We start from the raw sequence: 17804 nt of genomic DNA on the forward strand, positions 1-17804 counted from the left end.
CTCCACTGAACACCACTAGAGAAAACAGGGAAGAGTTTGGCGCCAGCTGTAAATTTTGGGAAGCATTGAATACCTGGGTCCTAGGATTTGACTAGCACTGCGTTAACACAGTGCAAGAATATAAATGGGCCCTCATCCTGTTGCATCTCAGCACTGCTCCTGCATCCTTTTTGCACCGACTTCCCATTTACATGCACTCCAGTGACGACTACATGGCATTGCTCAGGGTTCGTTTTCTGATGGTGACACCAGTGGGCCATGTCTGTGTAATATGTGTTGAAATGGCCACTTGAACTCTGCATCAGAATCCTATGTGACAGGGTGACAACGGAGGAGAACAACTGTAAAACATGGACAAAGCGTTGTCACTCTATCACAGGAACAAGGACCTTAATGCCAGGATCACTGATCTCCTGCATCCTGTTTTCACCCCCTATCCATCTACATACACTCCAGCGATGACTACCTGCCATTTTTTACGGTCAGTTTTCTGATGGTGACACCAGTGGGCCGTGTCATGTGTGTTGAAACGGACACTTGAAGTCTCCATCAGAAGCCTGTATGGCAGGGTGACAACAGTGGGGAACAAAAGGGGAAACATGGACACAAGAATCACTACTGATCTATTGCAGCCTCTTTGCAACAAGTTATCATCTATATACACTCCAGCAATGGCTCCCTGGAGTTTCTCTGAGTCAGTGTGCTGATGGTGACAACAACAGGCCTTGTCTGCATAATGTGTGTAGAAATGGCTACCGGTAGTCAAGCTTGTGTGATATGGTGACAACAGAGGAGAAAAAAGAGGGGTCAGGGACAAAGTGTTGCCACCTTATAACAGGAAATGCCTGTGAGGACTTTCATGGCAGGGTCACCACTGATCCCCTGCAGCCTCCTTGCACTTTATTCCTATCTGTATGCATTCCAGCAATGGTTGTATGGTGTTTTTCTGATGGTGACAACATTATGCCTTGTCTGCATAATGTGTCCTAAAACGGCCACTTGTATTCTCCAAGGGAAGCACATGTGACAGGCTGACAACAGGGGGGGAACAACTGAGAAAAGTAAACACTGTGTTGTCACCTCATACAGGAACAAGACCTTCATGGCAGGATTGCCACTGACCTCCTGCAGCCTCTTTGCACTCACTTCCCATCAACATGCATTCCAGTCAGGGTCAGTTTTCTGATGGTGAAACCAGTGGATGATGCCTGCATAATGGGTGTTGGAATGGCCACTTGTAGTCTCATCGGGAAGTCTGTGTGACAACACACAAGGACAACTGGAAAACAGAGACAGTGTTGTCACCCTGTAACAGGAAGTGCCAGATCAATGGTCTTCACAGCAGGATCATCACTGATCTTCTGCAGCCTCCTTGCACTCATTTCTCATCTACTGTACATGGTAATTTATCTTAAGGTGACAACAGTGAGTCTTGTCTGTGTAATGGGTATTGGAATGGCCACTTGTGGACACTATAGGAAGCCTTGTGACAGTGACAATGATGAAGGACAACTGGAAAACATGGACAGTGTTGTCACCCTATGAAAGGAACAAAGGCCTTCTCAGCAGGAGCATCATTGATCTCCTGCAGACTCTGTGCACCCACCTACTCATCTACATGCATTCAGGGTCAGTTTTCTGATGGTGACACCAGTGGGCCGTGTCATGTGTGTTGAAACGGCCCCTTGTAGTCTCCTTCAGAAGCCTGTGTGGCAGATTGACAACGGACGGGAACAAAAAGGGAAACATGGACACAGTATTGACTCCCTTTAACAGGTAGTTATAGCAGAACCACTGCTGATCTCCTGCAGCCTCTTGAAGCAACAACTTCTTCTCTACATACACTACAGCAATGGCTACCTGGCATTTCTCAGAGTCAGTTTGCTGATGGTGACTACAACAGGCCTTGTCTGCAAAAAGGGGGTAGAAATGGCTGCCTGTAGTCAGGCTTGTGTGATATGGTGACAACAGAGGAGAACAAAGAGGGGTCAGGGACTGAGTGTTGTCACCTTATAACAGGAAATGCCTGAGTGAGGACCTTCATGGCAAGGTCACCACTGATCCCCTGCAGCCTCCTTGCACTTCCTTCATAAATAGAGCTTTCTTTTGGTGGTATTTGATCACCTCTCCAGTTTTTAGTTTTTGTGCTATAACTAATAAAAGATCGACAATTTTGAAAAAAAAAAACAATATTTCTCTTTCGTTTATTGACGGACACAGCTCCAGAATCTTCTTAACCATTGGGTTATGCTACCCCCTACAGGAGTAGGACGCTAGGCAGGAAAAAGCTTTACCACGCCTATGGGGCAGTCCCTGGGGATATACTCCCACACTCTGCTATAGGCATTCAGTTTTTTTCTGCCTGGTCAGGAGAAGGACCTAGTTCCTTGCTGGGATCTCTGGTCCTGGCATTTTTTCCTTTTTAAATGGAACTTTTTCCTCTTTTATTTTCTGTTCCTATGAGGACTACAAACAACTGCTGGACTGGGCGATGGACTGGATATTCTAGATCCTTAAGGTCTCCCCAGTCCTAGAAGCAAACGCGCACAGGCCTCAACTCCGCGCTAGTTTGACCGCGACATAGCCCCACTGGACGGGGGCTGGCCTGCGAGTTAAACATCTTGCGAGGCGCATATATTCTGGTCCTGGCCTGAGTCGCAGCGTGCCTCTTGGCCCACAGAACCCCCATTCTGAGGGTGCGGTGGTCTGCCCGGAGCGGTGCCCACCCGGTTCCATGGTGTGGTATGTAGTCCCCCCCCCCTCTCCCCTGGTGGTCTTTTGGGGTGGACATGGGCCCCTCCCTGGGACGATCGGACTCCCGGGTTCCCCTCCCCCCCCAGCCCCTCTAAACGGTCACTGTGGATGATATCATTAAGGAGCTTACAGGGAGGAAGAGTACTCTTCTTCCACAGGCTGCCAGGGGCAAGGATTCTCGTCGCAGACGTAGGCCCTTTTTTTCTCGGCTCATATGCGGCCTTTTCGTCTCTCAGGATCTCAAGACAAAGGAACTAAAGCCCCGTACACACGATCAGATTATCGAATGATCTGTCGTCCGTTTTTTGTGACATGCTAGTCTGATGTGGAAAGTGAAGAGGTTATTTTCATACGAATTTTCCCGTACGACAGAATTCTACTTCAGAAGTGATGTCATGTGTTGGATTGTTTTGTATGTGTTCTTTCACTCTGAGCATGCCTAGTCTTGATCTTAAGATTTTTTTCTGTTGAAATCTGTACTAATGAGACGAAAATTGGACGTTGTATTACGGACAACAAAAATTTTATAGCCTGCGCATCAGGATTTTGTCAGCCGAAAAGTCGGAGTTGGTTGTCGAAAGCACCTTACTAACAATCCGAAAATCGGCAGATCGGTCGTCTTACGAATTTTCCCTACAGATTTTCTTATCGTGTATACTGGCCTTGAGTCTGTCAGGACCTTTTCCGGAGGTTCCAAGAGGACCTGGCCTGGTAAGCCAAGAGCGGGTTCTTCCAGACCTGCAGACAAGTCCTCTTCTGCCTGAAGGGGCACCCTCACCCGTGTCTGAGAAAGAGGGAAGTCTTTGTTTCTTTCCAGACCCATGAACCTCCCTGATTCTAGACAGGGGGGTCCAGAAGCTGATTCCGTCTGGCTACAAGATAGAGTTTTTCGGTCTTATCCTCCAGCAAGGTTCTTTCCTTCCAACCTGCGTTTGTCCCTAGACCTCCTGCGGGGTCTCTTTGGGGCAGTGCAAGACTTTCTACTACAAGGGGTGATTGTTACGGTTCCAAAGTGGGAACATTTTGAAGGTTTGTAGTCAAACCTGTTTACAGTTCCCAGGAAGGAAGGCACGGTACATCCAATCCTGGACCTCAGGGCTTCAAACTGATTTGTGCGGGTATAGAAGTTCCGAATGGAGTCCATTCAAGCGGTAGTGGCATCCCCACATCAAAGGACGCTTACCTTCTTGTTCCAATATTTGTCGGTCATCAGCGTTTCCTCTGCTATGCCGTGGGCGAGGAGCATTATCAATTCATGCAAAAAAAGAAGAAGAATTCTGCGCTATGGGTAATCTTAGTAGTGAATTTGAGTGATTGCTGAAAAAAATTCCAAACATGGTACTTATAATAAATGAGCTGCAGCCCCCAAAACACTACTAGTTAGTGTCTGCAAAAGAGTCATTTGTAAAAAATGGGTATGGCGCTGCTCCACCTAAATAAAGTACTAATAGTGCAATACTCTCCTAAGCGTGCTGCACAAATAATTATGTAAATAAGTAAAGTTGATCACATACAGTGCTGTGCAAATCAAATTAGAACTTAGTGCAATGTCCGCAAAAAAGTGCAAGTGCTAGTATTATACAAAATGCTACTCAAATTAAATTAAATCAATCACATACAATGCTGTGCAAATATCAAATACTGTGCAAAAACATTGTGCCAATATAGTATCAGTGTAATAATGTCCTCCAAAGGTACATGCACTTCCATTACAAAAAATCTTCACATGGTATTGCTGGTCCTTAAAGTGCCACCAATGGATCCATGCTGACCCAGCACAATGAAAAGTCCAAACATGCACTGGCCCTAATTCCTCCAGTGACCCCCACCAGGAGTACACTCACCAGATAGCTGCCCCCTTTGCAACAGGGGCAAATCACTTTGACTGGAAAAAACTGCTTTCCCCTTCCCTCCATGATCCTCCCTTGAGCTTCCCCTCATAGTCTCAGTGTGCTCGTATCCTCCTTATGGCTCAATGGAACACAAAATGATATTCCCCATAGTGTAAAACTGCAGTATACTTTATTTGAAAAATATTTTTATCCGTTTACATAAACACAGTGTACAACGCTCATATGGTCCAAGCTGAACGGGAAGTCCACGGGACACTGTGCATTCGGCGCCACTCCAGATGACATCAGAGTGACAAAACACGCAGGGCAGGGCTTATCGTTATTGTGACACTTCCGGTACAGCACTGTATGTGATCAACTCTACTTATTTACATTACTGGTTGTGCAGCACGCTTAGGAGAGTATTGCACTATTAGCACTTTATTTAAGTGGAGAAGCGCCATACCCATTTTTACAAATTACTATTATCAACTCATGGCATTGCCCATTGGTCGCCTCAGCTCCTCAGGGTATTCATAAAAGTGTTGGCCTCGGTGTTGGCATTTTTGCGGCAGCTGGGGAATTTGGTACCTGGACGCTCTTCTTCTATGAGCAGAGTCTCCGACTGCTTTAAAGGACAACCTGGAAATTACTGTATGGACTCTGCAGGATTTCGGTTGGAAATTGAACTTCCAAAAATCTGCTCTGGTTCCGTCCACCAAGTTGGACTATCTGAGTCTGACTCTGGGGAAAAAACTCCAAAAGCTGCAGGATGCGATTTAGCTCTTGTTTTCCAGCAGTCGGTCATCTTTCAGGTTTTGCATGCGGGTGCTGTGCCTGAATGTGTCTACCTTCAAGGCGGATCTGTTTGCACAATTCCACTCGAGACCTCTGCAAAGAGAGATTCTTGCTAAGTGGGACATGAATCCACAGTCTCTAGGCAATCTTATTCTGTTGAGCCGGGATACTAGAGGGTCCATTATATGGTGGCTTTGCCCTCGTGGCGCTTCAACAGGGCTAATCCTTCCTTCCCCTGTACTGGACGGTGATGGTCTCCACGGTTGCCATCCTGTCCGGGTGGGGAGGCTTTTTGGGCGCAGATGTGCTCAAGGGGTCTGGACTCTGGAGGAGTCAAGACTACCGATTAATATACTGGAACTTTGGGCGATAAGATTTGTCTGGCTAATTGGACAAATCGCCTTTAGGGGTGCCTGGTAAGGATTCAATGGGACAATGCCATGACCGTGGCGTATGTCAATCACCGAGGGGCACAAGAAATGTACTGGCGGCTCGGGAGGTAGCCGGCATTCTAAGGTTCAGCTATGTCTCCTGTGGGGAACTTCCGAGGTAGACCTGTTGGCCTCTCATCTCAACAGGAAGGTAAATAGAATTGAGGCAAGGTCTCAGAATCCTGTGGCCGACGCCACAGATGCACTGGTGGCTTCTTGGGGCCAGTATCATCTGATATATGTCTTTCCCCCGCTAAAACTTCTGCCAAGTCTTCTGCAAAGGATCGAGGCAGAAGGGATTAGGTCAACCTAGTAGCTCCAGACTGGTCTTGGGACGCCGATCTGGTATGGCCGGTCACCGATGCCCCTTGGAGACTTCCTCTCAGAGAAGATCTATTGGCCCAAGGGCCAATCTTCCATCCGGGTTTACAGTCGCTTGCTTTAGCAGCTTGGCTGTTGAAAGCCAGGTGCTGAAGGATAGGGGGATTTCAGTGATTCCCATGCTGTTAAAGGCTAGAAAATCTACCTCTAGGAAGATTTACCATCTTGCCTGGAAGACGTACATTGCGTGGTGTGATTCTCTTGGGGGTCATCCCCGTTCCCTTTCAGTGGCTCACAGTTTGGCATTCCTCCAACGAGGAGTTGAGCAGCGCCTGGCCTTGGGTACCATCTAAGGCCAGGTTTTCGGCCTTAGCTGTCTTCTTTTTCCGTCCTTTGCTATGCATTATTTGGTTTGCACCTTTATTCAGGGGGTTCGCCACTTAGCTGTAGGTTCTCCAGTAACCGCCTTTCAACATTATTAGCTTCCTCTGCTTACATTGTCCCAGAAGGTAGCATTCTTGGTTGCTATACTTCTGCACGCAGGGTGTTGGAGCTGGCAGCGCTGTCTTGTCGTTCACCTTACCTGGTGGCTCACAGAGATAAAGTGGTGCTTTGCCCTTGTCAGTCTTTCCTTCCTAAGGTTGTTTCTGGTTTCTATCTGAATAAAGACATTGTGTTGCCTTCCCTGTGTCCTAAGTCTAAACATTCTAGGGGGATTGCCTTGCACTCTCTGGATGTGGGTCGGACGCTCAGGGTGTACCTTTCGGCAACCGAGTCGTTTAGGAAATCAGCCTTACTGTTTGTCCTTACGGATGGACCTCGCAAAGGGTCTGCCATGTCTGTCGTGACCATTTCCAGATGAACAAGACAGATGGTGGTGCAAACCTATTCCATCAAGGGTCGGGTTCCTCCGTTCCCTGTTAAGGTGCTTTCTACGCAGGCGCTTAGTGCCTCTTGAGCTTTCCACCATCAGGCATCAGTGATACAGGTTTGCAATGAGGTCATCTGGTCGTCTGTGCACAATTTCACACAATTTTATAAAGTGGACATACTGGCATCTGCGGATGCTCCTTTTGGCCTCAAGGTTTTGCAGGCCACTGTTTGAGAGGACCTGATCTTTAAAAGTGTAGCTCCAGCTGTTCCTGGTTGAGCTCCATGTTACCTGGTTGGCTAGGTTTAGCCTTTTGGGAATTTTTCTACCCCTCATGTTTAACACTGCTTTGGGACGTCCCAATGGTTAGGAAGATTCTGAAGCCGTGTCCGTTAATAAACGAAAGAGAAAATTGGATTTTTGTCTTACCGTAAAATCCTTTTCTCTGATGTTCATTGGTGGACACAGCACCCACCCCTCTGTGGAGTTAGATTATTTTTCTTTTGACAGTGCTTGCAACAAAACTGAATGCCTATAGCAGAGTGTGGGAGTATATCCCCTGGGACTGCCCCATAGACGTGGTAAAGCTTTTTCCTGCCTAGTGTCCTACTCCTGTAGGGGGCAGCATTACCCAATGGTTAAGAAGATTCTAGAGCTGTGTCCATCAGTGAACATCAGAGAAAAGGATTTTACGGTAAGACAAAAATCCATTTTTTTTTGCTTTCTGCTATAAAACATTCCCAATCAAAAAATATAAAAAAATCTATTTTTCCCATCAATTTAGGCCAATATGTATTCTGCTACATATTTTTGGTAAATAAAATCCTAATACATGTATTTTTGTTTGGTTTGCGCAAAAGTTTTCACGTCTACAAACTAGGGGAAAGATTTATGGATTTTTTTTTTTTTTTATTGTTTTTACTAGTAATGGCAGCGATCTGTGGTTTTTAACGGGATTGACATTGCAGCGCACAGATCTGACACTAGGTGACACTTTTTGGGAACCAGCGACACCAATACAGTGATCAGTGCTAAAGAAAAATGCACTGTATTGTATAAATGACACTGGCAGGGAAGGGGTTAACACTAGTGGTGCTCAAGGGATTCATTGTGCTCCTAGGGAGTGCTTGCTAACTGTGTGGGGACTGGATGCGCTAGAGGAAAAGAGAGATCTGTGTTTCGGCGAGCTGAAACACAAGATCTCTCTGCCTCTGTGACAGGACAGCCGTCTGCCTTGTTTACATAGCCAGATGGCCGTTCTGTCATTCTCCTGCATGATCGCGGGTGGCCAGTGGCCGTCGCGGCCGCCGGACCCACTGATTGGCTCCCGCTGTGTCTATTTACAGCAGGAGCAGCTCTCTGGTGGCGCTAACACGCCCCCGAGAGCCCATGCACAAAATCATGTACCTATACGTGATTCTGCCGCAGTATACAGTATATGTGGTGGGCGGTCCTGAAGTGGTTAACAAGTAGTGAAGGACCCTAATGACAGGATCACTGCTAAACTTCTTATACCTCTTTGCACCCACTTCCCATTTAACATACACTCCAATGATGCCTACATGTAACTTCTCAGGGTTAGTTTTCTGATGGTGACAACAGTGAGCCTTGTCTGTATATTGTGTGTTGAGACAGCCACGTTTATTCTCCATTGGAAGCACATGTGAGAGGATGACAACAGGGGGACAACTGAGAAAGATTAATACTGAGTTGTCAACCCATACAGGAACAAGACCTTCATGGCAGGATCACCACTGACCTCCCGCAACCTCTTTGTATTTACTTCCTATCCCATACACTCCTACATGGCATTTCTCAGGGTCAGTTTTCTGATGGTGAGAACATTGGGTGTTGCAATGAACACTTGCAGCTTTCTTGGGAAGCCTGTGTGACAACTGAGGGGTACAACTGGGAAACATGGATACAGTGTTGTCATCCCATAGCAGGTAGTAAAAGACCTTAATGACAATATCAATGCTGATCTCCTGATACCTCTATACACCCACTTCCCATCTAGATACACCCCAGTGATGGTTATCTGGCATTTCTCAGGGTCAGTTTTCTGATGGTGACAACAGTGGATAATGCCTGTATAATTGGTGTTGGAATGGTCACTTGCGACCTTAGTGGGAAGTCTGTGTGACAACACAGAAGGACAACTGGGAAACCGAGACAGAGTGTTGTCACCCTGTAAGAGGAAGTGTTGGGGCAATGGTCTTCACAGCAGGATCACCACTGATCTCCTGCAGCCTCCTTGTACTCATTTCTCATCTACATAGTTCATTTTCTGATGGTGACAACAGAGGGCCTTGTCTGTGTAATGTGTGTTGAAACGGCCACTTGTAGCCACCCTACATTGCATCCGAAAAGTATTCACAGCCCTTCACTTTTTCCACATTATTTTATGTTACGGTCTTATTTCAAAATGCAATAAATTCATTATTGTCCTCAAAATTCTACAAACAATTCCCCATAATGACAACATAAAAAAAGTTTGTTTGAAATCTTTGCACATTTATTAAAAATACAAAAGGAGAAAATCCCAAGTGTGTAAGCATCAGTCTCTGCCATGATACTCAGAATTGAGCTCAGGTGCATCCTGTTTCATACATATAGTTACATAGTAGGTGAGGTTGAAAAAAGACAATAGTCCATCCAGTTCAACCTGTGATCATCCTTGAGATGTTTCTACAACTTGATTGGAGTCCACCTGTGGTAAATTCAGTTGATTGGACATGATTTGGAAAGGCACACACCTGTCTATATAAGGTCCCACAGTGCATGTCAGAGCACAAACCAAGCCATGAAGTCCAGACAGTATTGTATTGAAGCACAGATCCGAGTAGGGGTTCAGACGGAAGCCACTCCTCAGTAAAAGGCACATGACAGCCCTCCTGGAGTTTACCAAAAGGAACTTGGAAGGACGCTCAGACCATGAGAAACAAAATTCTCTGGTCCAATGAATTAAAGATTGAACTCTTTTGGCCTGAATGGCAAGCGTCATGTCTGGAGGAAACCAGGCACCGCTCATCACCTGGCCAATACCATCCCTACAGTGAAGCATGGTGGTGTCAGTATCATGCTGTGGGGATGTTTTTCAGCGGCAGGAACTGGGAGACTAGTCAGGATGGACGGAAAGATGAATGCAGCAATGTACAGAGACATCCTTGATAAAAACCTGCTCCAGAGCGCTCTGATCTTCAGACTGTGGCAAAGGTTCATCTTCCAACAGGACAACGACCCTAAGCACACAGCCAAGATAGCAAAGCAGTGGCTACGGGACAACTCCTTGAGTGGCCCAGCCAGAGCCCAGACTTGAACCAGATTAAACATCTCTGGCGAGATATGTAAATGGCTGTGCACCGACCCTCCCCATCCAACCTGATGGAGCTTGAGAGGTCCTGCAAAGAAGAATGGGAGAAACTGCCCAAAAATAGGTGTGCCAAGCTTGTAGCATCATACTCAGAAATACTGGAGGCTGTAATTGGTGCCAAAGGAGCTTCACCAAAGTATTGAGCAAAGACTGAGATATTTATGTACATGGGATTTATTATTTTAGTTTTTTATTTTTACTAAATTTGCAAAGATTTCAAACAAACTTCTTTCACATTGTCATTATGGGGAATTGTTTGTAGAATTTTAAGGAAAATAATGAATTTAATCCATTTTGGAATAAGGCTGTAACATAACAAACTGTGGAAAACGTGAAGCGCTGTGAATACTTTTCAGGAGCATTGTATGAAGCCTTGTGACAGGGTGACATCTGGGAAACATAGATACAGTGTTGTCACCCTATAAAAGAAGCAAGGACATTCATGTCAGAATCACCACTCATCTCCTGCAGCCTCTGTGCGCCCACTTCCCATCTACATGCATTCCAGTGATGGCGTTACTCAGGGTCAGTTTCTAATGTCTGCACAATGTATGTTGAATGACCAATTGTAGTCTCCACCAGAATCCTATGTGACAGGGTGACAACAGATGAGAACAACTGAGAAACAAGGACAGAAAGCTGTCACCCTATAAAAGGTAATGCCCAAACTAGGACCTTCATGGCGGATCACCACTGATCTCCTGCAACCTCCTTGCACCCACATCCCATCTACATGCACTCCAGTGATAGCTGCATGGCATTTATCAGGGTCAGTTTTCTGTTGGTGACAACATTGGACTATGCCTGTGTATTGTGTGTTGAAACCGTAGTAGCCACCAAGGGAAGCCCATGCAACAGGGTGACAATGGAGGGGAACAGCTGGGAAACATGGACACAGTGTTTTCACCCTTTAACAGGTAGTGAAGGACCTTAATGACTGTATCACTGCTGACCTCCTGCTACCTCTTTGCTTTCACTTCCCATTTATATGCACTCTAGTGATGCCTACATGTAATTTCTCAGGGTCAGTTTTCTGGTGGTGACAACAGTGAGCCTTGTCTGTATATTGTGTGTTGAGACAGCCACTTGTAGCCTTTATGGGAAGCCTGTGTGACAGGGTGACAATGGAGAGGAACAACTGGGAAACATGGACACAGTGTTATCAACCTTTAACAGGGACAAGGGCCCTAATGGCAGGATCACCGCTGATCTCCCACAACCTCTTTGCACTCACTTCCCATCGTATACACTCCAGTGATAACTACATGTCATTTCTTAGGGTCAGTTTTCTAATGGTGACAACAGTGGGTGTTGCAATGAACACTTGTAGCCTCCTTGGTAAGCCTGTGTGACAGAAGTGACAATAGAGGGGTACAACAGGGAACCATGGATAACGTGTTGTCACCCCCTAACAGGTAGTAATAGACCTTAATGGCGGTATCAGTGCTGATCACCTGATACCTTTATACACCCATTTCCCATCTACATACACATCAATGATAGTTATCTGGGATTTCTCAGGGACAGTTTTCTGATGGTGACAACAGTGAGCCTTGTCTGTATATTATGTGTGGAAACAGCCACTTATAACCAACCACTATAGGAAGTCTGTGTGACAGGGTGACCATGACAGAGCAGAAACATTGAGAGAATGTTGTCACCCTATAACAGGAACAATGACCCTAATGGCAGAATCACTGCTGATCTCCTGCAATGTCCTTGCACCCACTTCTTGGTGGTTTTCGGCAGTCATTGACTGCATGGAGAGGAACACACAACGCTATTTATTGTCTACATGAATGTAAGTTTTTATGACCGTGCGTGGCAAATAAACACTTTGTATGCAGTTACGAGGAGTGTTTTACTTTGTGTTTCATGAGCCTACATTCGGTTGATTTGTGAACCCTGTGCCAGTCATGAGAGAGGATGACTGTACCTGCACTGCGATCATTTGGCTGGGTAAGACCTTTGTAATGAGGGTCATCTACTTCTGGTAAGAGGCAGTGTGACTAGTGGTGTGTTTGGTGGTGGTTCTCCGGGCCTGCGGTTCTCTACTCCTCTTTCTTGAAGCGGACACTCATGGACTGTTGAATTCTGCTGTGATTTTGGGACTTTTTTTATTTCCATGTTTATAGTCAGCGCCACATTATTATGACCATTTTTCTGATCTGTTTTCTAATTCCAGATTTGTGTGGCTGCTTTCTAATTGTTTATTTATTCATTTTATGCATTTTAGAATCACTGCTGATCTCCTGCAATGTCCTTGCACCCACTTCCCATCTACATGCACTCCAGTGATGGCATTCTTCAGGGTCAATTTTCTGATGCTGACACCAGTGGGCTTTGTCTTTATATTGTGTGTGGAAATAGCCACTTGTAGCCAACATATGAAGCCTGTGTAACAGGGTGACAAAGCAGAAGGACAACTGAGAAACGGGGACAGATTGTTTTCACCCTGTAACAGGACCAGCGCAATGATCCTAATAGCAGGATCACCTCTGATCTCCTGCAACTTCTTTGCACTCACTTCCCATCTACATGCACTCCAGTGCTGACGTTCCCTTAAGGGTCAGTTTTCTGATGCTGACACCAGTGGGCTTTGTCTTTATATTGTGTGTGGAAATAGCCACTTGTAACCAACATATGAAGCCTGTGTAACAGGGTGACAACGCAGAAGGACAACTGAGAAACAGGGACAAGGGTGTTTTCACCCTGTAACAGAACCAGCGCAATCGTCCTAATAGCAGGATCACCTCTGATCTCCTGCAACTTCTTTGCACTCACTTCCCATCTACATGCACTCCAGTGCTGACATTCCTCAGGGTCAGTTTTCTGATGGTGACACCAGTGGGCTTTGTCTTTATATTGTGTGTGGAAACGGCCACTTGTAACCAACATATGAAGCCTGTGTAACAGGGTGACAACGCAGAAGGACAACTGGGAAACAGGGACAGAGTGTTGTCACCCTGTAACAGGAAGTGCCAGATCAATGGTCTTCATAGCAGGGTTACCTCTGACCTCCTGCAATCTCTTTGCACTCACTTCCCCTCTACATGCACTCTAGCTATAACTGCATGTCATTTTTCAGGGTCAGTTTTTTGATGGTGACAACAGGGGGTGCTGCAATGGCCACTTGTAGCCTCCTTGGGAAGCCCATGCGACAATGAAGGGAAACAACTGGAAAACAGGGACAAAGTGTTGGCACCCTATAACAGGAACAAGGACCCTAATGGTGGGATCACCGGGTATAACTTTATCAAAGCCGCAGATTAAAAAAAAAGATAATATTGAACATGGCATTAGCAGTGACTGGCTTTCTATCTGCTGTAACCTGCGCACATGAAGAGGCTCAGGCATGACTAGACACAGTATCTGTATGAAGGGGAATAGAAGGATCCGACTTTCCAACACTATTCCTAACAAAGATCTGCAAAGGACAGAAGATCCTCCAATGATCCCCACTGGCAGTCATGGATCAGGAAATGGTCCAGTACTAAGCACATAATACAGATACGAGGAGGACTATGGAGGAGGACTGAAGACATTTCCTGCTTATTTATACTCCGATCAATGATGATGCAGCTGATATTGAACAATGGATCACAATGCATGCTCTGCAAAGCCAACACCATCATCCTCATTAAGATTTGTATGAGAGATCACCAGTATTGGGGGGGTTGTCATATCACCAGTATTTGGGGGGGGGGGGGGGGTGAGTGGCAGAACCTCCTTGTCTGACTGCACCATTGCTAATTGGAAGGATGCTCAGTCCCAGCCATGGCACACATCATATGCATACAGTAATACAAAGCAGATCCCAGCCATGTTCCTCCCAGTCTTGTCCTGTTGATCCAGCCCCTTGCTACAGGGAAAATAAAATAATTTACAGACACAATGGATAATTTCAGACTGGGGGGGGGGGGGGGGGGGTTACAAAGTACGCCCGGCACACCGTGCACAATTATTTCCCTTTTGTGTTCCCATTCCACCCTTCTGCTCCGGATTCTCCCTGCTGCACAAAACTTTAAACAGAAGAAACATTCCTCTCCAGCCTGGTTGCCGAGCCCTCGCACCTCTTCTTTTTTTTTTTTTTTCTCTCCAGCCACCCATCGCCCTGCGTGTGCCCCTCTGCATGCAGCACCTACCTGACATGTCTTCCTGCTCCTCCACCGGCTCCTCTTCACTCCCCAGGGGCCCCCTCATCGCCCCCCTCGATTAATTGCAGCTTTTCCTTTTTTGCAAATCTTGCTGTAGGGGGACAACCCCCCCTGTACAAAAAACTGCTCCAGCTGTTAACCCATAGGATGCCAGGGGGGGCTCCCAGCCTGAGCTGATCAGGGCTTGGCAGGCTTGAAGAAAGAGAGGAAAAAAAAGGAGGAGGGAGTGGGGGGGTATAGATTTTATAAAAGATGGCTGCCTATTGCTTTTTTTTAAGGAGCAATGCCCCCCTTCTCCCTCTCTCTCCCCCTCTCTGCCCAAATCCCTCTGCCTGGAAATAAAAGAGAGAGAGAGAGACAAAACTGGAGTGCACATGCCCAGTGTGTGACGTCCAGTCTGGTTGCCCAGGTAACCACATCCCATAATTTTGGCACAACTAGTTAGTAGTGAAGCCAGAGGTGACCAAGTGCAGGACTAGTTAGGGAAGAGGGGGGGGGGGGGAATCAGGGCACTTTGTATTGGGGGGGGGGTGGATTTGCAGTGTGTGTCCTCCATGCGATCATCTCTGTATCACAGACAGCAATGTGCAGTGCTGGGAGTACCTGTGTCTGCCATGGCACGAGGCACTGACAGCGCAGTGACAGCTCAGTGACAGCAGACACGCCCCCCTCTGCACTGGGTGGGATGAAAACTTTGTTTCTAAAATATATCATTGAGAGGATGTCACTGCTTGACTTAAAGAAACAGTCCACCCAAAAAAAAGTTTTTTTATACTATTCATAAATAGGGGTGTCCTTTCAGCACTGACAGCACAGTGACAGCAGACACGCCCCCCCCCCCCCTGCACTGGGTGGGCAGAAAACTTTGAAACAATGTTTCCAAGATGTATCACTGAGCAGCTGTCACTGCTTGACTTAAAGGAGCAGTCCCCCCATTTATTGTTACTATTTATAAATAGGGGTGTGTTATCGGCGCTGACAGCTCAGTCACAGCAGACACGCCCTCCCCTCTGCATTGGGTAAGCTAAAATGTTTGGTAAAGTGTTTCCAAAATGTGTCCCTGAGAGGATGTAGATGCTTTACTTAAAGCAGCAGTCCCCCTAATTTATTTTTCATATACACATGTATACTATTCTTAAAGCGGCAGGGAAGGGGTTAAAACCAGGGGCGATCAAGGGGATAAGTGTGCTCCTAGGTAGTGCTTTCTAACTGGGTGGAGTGGATGCACCAGAGGAAAAGAGAGATCTGCATTTCAGCTTACCATATTAGCCGGCATATAAGATGACTTTTTAACCTTAAAAACATCCCCCAAAAATAGGGGAGTCGTCTTATAGGCGGAGTATAAAATGCGAGGCCAAAATCGAGCGTCCCTAATAATCTCTCAACCCGCTGGATGTGCGGTAATAATGTATGTACCGTAGCGGAGTAAAAAATGTGAGAACTACAGTACTTTACATGGCCCAAAACAAACGTCCCTATTAATCTCCAAGCAGGGTAAGTACACAAGGTGTAATCTGTCAACACGCTGGATGTGCGGAAATACTGTACCGATATGTACCATAATTTCTGCTACATACAGTATACTGCGCTGAGCCAATCACGGTGACCGATGTATTCTATTATTGAATACGAAGCCAGCTCGGATTGGCGGAGTCAGAGAGGCGGGCTGATGATGTTACTCTATAATAGAATACATCGGTCACCGTGGTTGGCTCAGCGCGGTATACTGTATGTAGCTGAAGCTATGGTACATACCCTGTGTACTTACCCTGCTTGGAGATTAATAGGGATGTTTGTTTTGGGCCATGTAAAGTACCGTAGTCCTCACAATTTTTACTCCACTACGGTACATACATTATTACCGCACATCCAGCTGGTTGGAAGATTAAAAGAGACGTTTGTTTTGGGCCATGTAAAGTAGTCCTCACATTTTATTCTCCACTATGGTACAGAAGGGGGGTAGTCTTACACGGTGAGTATAGCCCAAAACCTATGTTTTAACTTGAAAATTAGGGGGTCGTCTTATACGCCCAGTCGTCTTATACACCCAGTCGTCTTATACGCCCAGTCGTCTTATACGCTGGCAAATATGATAGCTTAGCTGAAACACAAGGTTTCACTCCTCCTCTGTGGCAGAACAGCCGTTGGCCTTGTTTACATACGCAGATGGCCATTCTGTCATTCTACTGCACGATCGTGGGTGGCTGGCGGCCATCACGGCTGCCAGACCCACTGATTGGCTCCCACTGTGTCTAATCGTCACGTGCACAAAATCACGTACATGTACGTGATCTTGCGCAGCTGGGCCGCCCTGCCGCAGTATATATGCGGGGGGCAGTCCAGGACTGGATAAACTTCTCCACAACTATCCCTGACCTGTCTGGTGTGTTCCTTGGCCTTCATGATTATGTTTGTTCACTAAGGTTCTCTAATGCCTCGTTTTCACTGAGCGGATCGGGTCGGTACAGTACGCTATTTTGAGTGTTTCCATTATGAAAGTGGCCCATACAATCGAACCAAACCGCACCATTCCTGGTCCTCCTTCAGATGTAGGGCCATAGGAAATGGTATGGTACGGCTACTGGCGTCACACGATACATTCCACTGATTGTTGGACAGGAAAACTTCAATGCTCACATCAAACGAAAGCGCAAAACAAACACCACGTTTGGTGTAAACCCCGAATGGCCCCTGGCGGTCCGACTTGCAGTGGAAACGCTCACCTGAATAGGCCGGACCATTCTAACCCTTCCAAACTGTACCGTCCCGAACTGTTCCGCTCAGTGGAAAAGAGGCAAAACAAACCTCTGAGGGCTTCACAGAACAGCTGTACTTATATTGAGATTAAATTACACACAGGTGGACTCTATTTACTAATTAGGTGACTTCTGAAGGCAATTGGTTCCACTAGATTTTAGCTAGGGGTATCAGAGAAAAGTGGGCTGGATACAAATGCCCCCCCCCCCCCCCACACACACACACACACACTTAACATATTTATTTGTAAAATATTTTGAAAACCATTTATCATTTTCCTTCCACTTCACAATTATGGCCACTTTGTGTCGGTCTATCCCAATAAAATACATTTACATTTTTGGTTGTAACAATGTGGGAAATTTTAAGGGGTGTGAATACTTTTTCAAGGCGCTGTATGTGTAATGTATGTTGATTTTACTAAGCAATGTGTCGGTTTATAATTTGTATGGAAAACAAAAAAAAAACAGCCTTTTGCTGCTGACAGTAGAGAGCTCTGTGATGTTTACT

General features: G+C 46.2%; 1 protein-coding gene across 9 annotated transcripts in view; it reads right to left on the reverse strand.

The window, feature by feature from the left end:
• The window catches only part of CHD5 (chromodomain helicase DNA binding protein 5), a 409378-nt gene extending 394513 nt beyond the window's left edge, over positions 1 to 14865 (reverse strand). For 3 of the 9 annotated variants that reach the window (XM_082273263.1, XM_082273262.1, XM_082273261.1), the window contains exon 1: positions 14526 to 14864. In XM_082273263.1, coding sequence (XP_082129389.1) covers positions 14526 to 14583 — 58 coding nt within the window. In that variant the 5' untranslated portion in view covers positions 14584 to 14864. Of the gene's footprint in view, positions 1 to 14525 lie in introns of all 9 variants that reach the window. The other 6 variants (XM_082273260.1, XM_082273266.1, XM_082273268.1 and 3 more) reach the window with 4 other exon arrangements.
• Between the last annotated feature and the right edge of the window lie 2939 nt (positions 14866 to 17804).

The sequence above is a fragment of the Pelophylax lessonae genome (genome assembly GCF_965119305.1).
Source record: "Pelophylax lessonae genome assembly, chromosome: 12".
NCBI lineage: Eukaryota > Metazoa > Chordata > Amphibia > Anura > Ranidae > Pelophylax > Pelophylax lessonae.